The 6,366-nt window shown below is 46.0% G+C and overlaps 1 protein-coding gene across 1 annotated transcript; it reads left to right on the forward strand.

The window, feature by feature from the left end:
* The first annotated feature begins 215 nt into the window (after nt 1–215).
* Nucleotides 216–3,968, forward strand: MRPL44 (mitochondrial ribosomal protein L44). Its single transcript, XM_051626675.1, has 4 exons — nt 216–413; nt 705–1,173; nt 2,284–2,462; nt 3,647–3,968. The coding sequence occupies exons 1-4, from the start codon at nt 241–243 to the stop codon at nt 3,816–3,818; spliced, it is 993 nt and encodes a 330-aa protein (XP_051482635.1). The 5' UTR covers nt 216–240; the 3' UTR covers nt 3,819–3,968.
* The last annotated feature ends 2,398 nt before the right edge of the window (nt 3,969–6,366 follow it).

Below are 6,366 nucleotides of genomic sequence, written 5' to 3' on the forward strand. Positions count from 1 at the left end.
CGGGAGGCAGCGCCTCGTGCCCCGGCGGGTGACACCGGGGGCTGCCCGCCCCCCCGCCCCCGCACCGGCCCCGCTGCACCGGGGCTGCCCGCTGTCCCGCCCGCGGCCCGTGCCGGGAGCGCGGGGTTTCCGGCACGGCTGCTCCGCCGCTGTTGTCCCCGGGCAGGAACTAGCGGAGGGGGTGCGCGTTTCCGGGGGTGGGGGGAAAGCAGCGGGTCCTTCCGCCCCCTGCCCGCCATCATGGCCGCCCGGCTGCTCCTGGGCGCGTCGCGGCGGCTGCTGCCCGTGCCCGGGGCCGGGGCCGTGCCCGGGGCCGGGCGGGGCCGGCTCAGCACTGCGCAGCCCCGCCAGAAGAAGCGGTGGCTCCGCGCCTACCTGGAGCAGCAGCGGCTGGAGGCGCCTCCGCAGCGGCGGTGAGAGCGGCCCGGCCTTGGGGGGGCGGAGGGGCTGCGGAGCGGGCTGCGGAGGGGGCTGAGGAGCGGGCTGAGGAGCGGGCTGGGCCCGGACGCGGGGCCCCCTCTGGTGACGCGGGAGCCGAGTGCTTCCCGCCGCGCGGGCCTGGCCTGAGGGCGGCAGGCGGCCCCGGCGCCTTCAGGAACCGTCTGGCGTTTCCTTTCCTCCCGGTGGCGGGAAGGGCGGGATGCTGGCAGTCCGGGTAGCCTCTTCTTCTGTTCCTGAAGTTGTTTTCTTTCCCACGTCTGTAGGTCAGAGAAGCCCAACTGGGATTACCAGGCTGAGATACAAGCTTTTTGCCATCGCCTGCATGAAGATTTTTCTTTGGATCTTCTCAAGACTGCGTTTGTTAACTCTTGCTACATTGAAAGCGAGGAGGCAAGACGCCGAGCGCTTGGGCTGGACAAGGAAACAGTTGCCCTTAACCTGCAGGATAACAGTAAACTTGCTGAGCAAGGGCTGTCCTTTTCACGTTCCTACCTGACGCAGTGCTTTCAAGGTGCCTACCCAGATTTACCTGCACAGGGGGTAGGAGCCCTTGTGGATTTTCTTACCAGTCAAGAACTTGTTTCCTACATAGCCCAAAACCTGTCAATACAGGACCTGACGCTTTGCAAAGACTTTCCTGCCCCACCAGATGTGCTACAGAGAACTTTCCTTGCAGTGGTAGGAGCCTTGCTCAGTAGCAGTGGCCCTGAGACAACAGGGATCTTTGTCAGGGTAAGTCGTTACTGACCATGTATTTTTGTACTGTCAGAAGCAACATCTAAGGGTCTCAGAAGTTACAGGGGGGGGAAAAAAGGTTAGAAAGTTATATGTTATCTTGTACCTTGATAGCCAGAGATGCAGGGAGATTGACAGAAGCTTCACAACTCCTGTTACAAGACAATTTACCACTGTGGTCTGTTGGTGGGTAGTGGTGACTGGGTGGGGTTTTTGGGGGGCTTGGGGCTGTGGGGTTTTTCTGTTGTTTTTCTTAAAGAAGTGCAGGCAGGTCAAGCACATAAAACCATATGATTCTGTTTTATAATGGTGGTATTTTAATATTTGGTGACACTTGTGTTATGTTCCATGCACTATTGAATCAACTGGTGAAATTATTCCATGTCAAGTCAAATATATCTTCAATTAAAAAAAACCCCAGACCTCAAGCCAAAATATTTTTATAAAACATAGATTGGTAGATTTTATATGTAGAAGTGCAAATATCTCAAGATACTTAATACAAAAATGTTTCATTAAAATGCAGTGTAACAAAGTAGTTTTTAGCAACTACTGTCCTTTCAGTTGTCCTTTTCACTCCTTTCTAGTTTTGCAATGGATAAATGTTTGTTATAATCTAACTTCTGGTACAAGACCATTCAGAGGTCTCTCTAAGAGCAAGTAGCAGTTAACAGGCAAGGGAATGATCCCCACAGGTGAAACTCCGGTGGGTTTGCACGTTCCCTTCAAGCTGCTTGTAGAACTCTTCTGATGTGCCAGGGCTTGCCTGGAAGCAGCACTGTGTGGCTCACAGTCTGGGAGCTGAGCAGCAGCTTTGTTCCAGCCCCTGTCTCAGGCTGGTGCTGTCCCTTCCTCACCCTTGGCTTTGTCCAAGGTGCTCATCCCATCAGTGGCCAGGTGGGAACCGGAGCTGCCGAGCGGAGTGACACCAGCTCCCTCTGCTGAGCTGGGATGGAGGGAACACTGGGGTGGCTTCATCGTTCATTTCAGCAATGAATTGTCCTCTCTATTCATGCCTCTTCAAAGTGTGTGTTGTTAGCAGACACCAGAAGCTAGAGCCTTCATTACCTTTCCCGTTAATTATAACCTCTATGTATCTTTGTCTAGGATTTTTTTATTCCCCAATTGATTGGAAAAGACCTGTTTGAGATCTGGGAAGTTGTAAATCCTATGGGCTTACTCGTGGAAGAACTGACCAAGAGGAAAATCCCTCCTCCAGAACCAAGAATTACCAGGCAGCTGGGAGTCAGCACAGTTCTGCCACTGTACTTTGTTGGGTTGTACTGGTTAGTGTTGGTTTAAAGTGAAATGAATTTAAGCTGGGGGAGAGGGGAGGAGGGAAAATGGTCTTTTATGTTTCTACTCGTGCTTTTTGGGCAAGTTGTTGGAGAAAAGAAGCCTTCCAGTGGCTTCCAGATCACATCAGCTGTTCGAGTGCTGACAGTGACTTGCTGTAATGACACATGGGAGGATGTTCTGTGACCAAAGGGCTCCACAGTCTGCACCGGAGGCACGGAAGAGTCTGGGTGTGTGTTCTGGGTGACCTGATGCAGGAACTTAGGGACAGCATAACCAAACAGCTGTGTGCAGGGCTTGGGAAAGGCAAAGAGACAGAGATGTTGAGGGAGGGAGGATTGAAGAGAGTCTTATTTTATATTCCAGAGAAGGATTTTAGTTTTCAAATCATGGTCGCAATAAATGAGGCAAGAGGAGTGTCTGAATTTGGATCAGGTTTAGGAAGTGCCAGTCGTCCCTGGAGCGCTTGTCTCAGGCGTGGTCAGTGCCTGTCCTGGTTTGTGGCCCTGGGACAACCCCCATCACTGTCACTCTGCTAAGTGACCTGCAGATGAATGCATGGACAGATTGCCTGAGCTTGTTCTGAGGGATCATGCTTTGGTTTAAATGCCTTTAAAGATGTATTCTCTTGAAAGAAAGAAGATTGGATTATTTTTATTCTGCAATCCCTCGTGTTCCTTCATGAACTGCTACTGGTCAGTGCCCATAGATGTTGATTAAGCAGAGCTGAGCACATACTTCATGACATAGAAAACTTCTCGGTGAATCCTTTTGAAGAATTTTTAAAGTGCTTTCTTACCAGGGGAAGAGGAAAGAAGAATTTCACTTCTTTAAGCTAACCAGAGTAATGAATCTGCATATTTTTTCAGAGGGCTAACAGATTGAACACTGTGCAGAGTCAGTGGTATGTCAGGAATCTAAATTTGTGTTGAGTGTTGTTCTTCCAGGAAGTGGATGCATTTCTGAGTGGAGTTTCCATTGTTGAATATACAATCACTTAATCTCTACAGGAAAGCCCAACAGAAATGCTTACATTTGTGTGTACATAGAAATTACCTTCAGCATTCACAGACATCGGAGAGGGAAAAAACCTAGCAGCCTTTATTCATGATACGCAGTAGTGCTCAGGGTTGTGTGATGGAAATGTTTCTAATTTTATTATTTTTTTCCCAAGTGATAAGAAGATTATAGCAGAAGGTCCTGGGGAAACACTGCTTGCTGCAGAGGAAGAAGCTGCCCGCGTGGCGCTGCGGAAGCTCTATGGGTATACGGAGAACAGGAGACCTTGGGATTACTCGAAGCCCAAACAAGGACTGGCAGCTGAGAAGGCCATCAGCAGTAGCTAGATCATAAAAGCCATTTCTGGTTTGTCTCAAGAATTAATGGCTTCTGTGCTGAATAGAGTTGTATTTAGGAAAGAGGAATTTGGTTTGGTTTGCTGATTTTAGGGGCTTGAAATTTACGGTATTAAAATAAAGTCTTTTCCTTTTGCACAATGTTTAGTATTTGCTCATTTTCCTAAACATAGTAGAAGAACCCTTTTTCTGAATTTTTGCTCTTTGGCTGAGGTTTTCCATATATCACAGGAGACTGCTCCTAATAATGTTTAAGAGTGTGTGGTAAAATCTCCTTGTATAGAAAAGGTTTCATGAATGCTTCCTGGGGGACTGTTTTAAGTTGGATTTCTTAGGCAACATCAGACTTTGGACTGCATCTGGATTCCTTTGTCCTTGACAAGTGAAAAAGTGAAATGTGATGTCAAAGATACTGACGCTGTTGGTGATCCAATTAAAAAGAAATAATAATGTGGAAATGGCACTTCTGAGGTCTCACTACTTGCATAGGGATTGGATTTCCCATACACATTTGGTTTGCAGTGTTGGAGCATGCTCTGAAAGAGGGTGTACTTTTAATTTTAAAATTTGTTAAAAGGAAAAGAGTCATGAAGGCTTGAAGTCAAAGACATTGGAGACCATTGTTTAATGGCTATTAGATAAGCTACAGCCTTCTTTTTTCTTTTTTCCTCCTCTTTTTTGGTACTTTTCCTGTTGATTTTCCTGTTGTTGTCCAAGTACTTAATCTCCTGTCTTTTGGCTGCTTAATTTAAGTGGTCAGGTGACTAAAATATTGGATTCAGTTAAATCAGTGTTGGTGTTTGCACCACCTCCAGCAGTTCTAATGTAGCTCCGAGTAAATGGAATCACTTAGGGATAACTCTGGTACCTGTGTGATGTTCCTATTAAATGCCAGAGAAACTCAGGAGACCACAGATGTGTGAGGACTGTGACTTGTGGAATAATTTCCTTTAAAATTGAGTAGAGTCTGTTAGAAACTTGGACTGAACCTTCAAAGGAAGAAAGCAAGAAGCTGAATGTAGGTCATTGGTTAAAGAGATGTTTCCTGCCTGTTCCCATTGTGCAAACTGGTTGTATAAAAAGACAACAGATAAATCTGCCTTCACTAACTGGGGGAAACAAAACGTGGCAGTGGCTGTTGGGGCAGGTTTGCTGTTACAGCCCCTACTAACCTGCACCTGCTGCCTTCTGCCCCAGGGTGGGTGTGTGTGAGTGAAGGGCCCTGGGCTGTGTTGTGGGTGCTGAGCAGGTCTGTGGTGCAGCCCAGTGGTGTGTCCCTACTGCCTCTGGCCCCAGAGCCAGGTCTGGTCCAGTCCGCCTGGTGGAAAGAGGTTTGTTTGTGGATTGAAGCACTAGAGCTGCGTGGCTGCCAGTTGTGTGCATGTCTTCAGTGTTTGCTGTGACCTGCTCCTTCAGCCAGTATAAAACCTTGATGTGCATTCCATAGGTGGGTAGAGATTACATGTGTAAAAGCTTGAAGATGAAAAGGAGAGCAGAGGGATCAGTCTAGCATATAATACATATAAAATTGCTTGTGTTAAGTTAAAAATTTCAGCTAGGTAATCTATTATGGCTTATATAAGCAAAGCCAAGAAGGTCACTATATTCCAGAGGAATAATAGCAACATCTGAAAAGAGGATAGAAATTATTCTCACTATTTTTAGTTCCCAGATGAGGTACTTCTCTTACCTTTACCTAATTTCAAAGGACAATAGTGAAGGTGGGTTTTTTTACATCCAAATTTTAATCTACCCACTATTTATTTAAATACACCTTTATGTATGTTAAGAGGGGGGGGGGGGGGAAAGCAATTTTCTGGCAGTTTACCTTAAAAGAGTGTTGAAGATGTGCTTATGGAGGCTTTACAGTTTGTGTTGGGAAAAAACTGAATCATGAAAGATAAATCAATTTATTGTGTAGTACTGTATGGAATGTCTGAGCTTAAACAGACAGTTTAGGTACATGGAAAGAAAGGACTGGATTTTTAGAGATCTGAGTGGAAAAGGAGATTTTATGAGAAAACATCCTATTTTCAAACTTCCAAAGGTCAGAAAAGCATTTTATGTAGTGTTTGTACTTTAATTTCTGGCACTCAAGCATGTAGTCAAGGATTTACCATTGTATTAGTGGGATCATTTGCATACTTTGGTTTTATTTTTTTTTTCCTGAATCAGTAGCCATCAATAATAACTAAGTGGCATTAAAAGATTGGTTGGATTTACAGAAACCAGTATCTGCAAAGTCTGGTGAAACCAGCAGCTTTTCTTCTACTTGAAACATTGTTAATGAAGTTTCATTATAGTTTTGTTGTCTGAAAGGTGCTTTGTAAGCTGCTTGTGTTGGTTCTGCTCCACGTGCTGTGTACAAGTGCATTCCCATCTCCCAGCGGTTGTTCCTTTCTTATATTACATTTTACTTACCTGTCAGAGAAGACAATAGATCAAGGAGTGAGTGAATAATTGACAGAAAAGAATCAGGACAGTTTATTCGTGCACCCCTTCAAACAACTCTGATTGTTGTTATGAATATTATATTTGT

Source organism: Apus apus, chromosome 8 (genome assembly GCF_020740795.1).
Source record: "Apus apus isolate bApuApu2 chromosome 8, bApuApu2.pri.cur, whole genome shotgun sequence".
NCBI lineage: Eukaryota > Metazoa > Chordata > Aves > Apodiformes > Apodidae > Apus > Apus apus.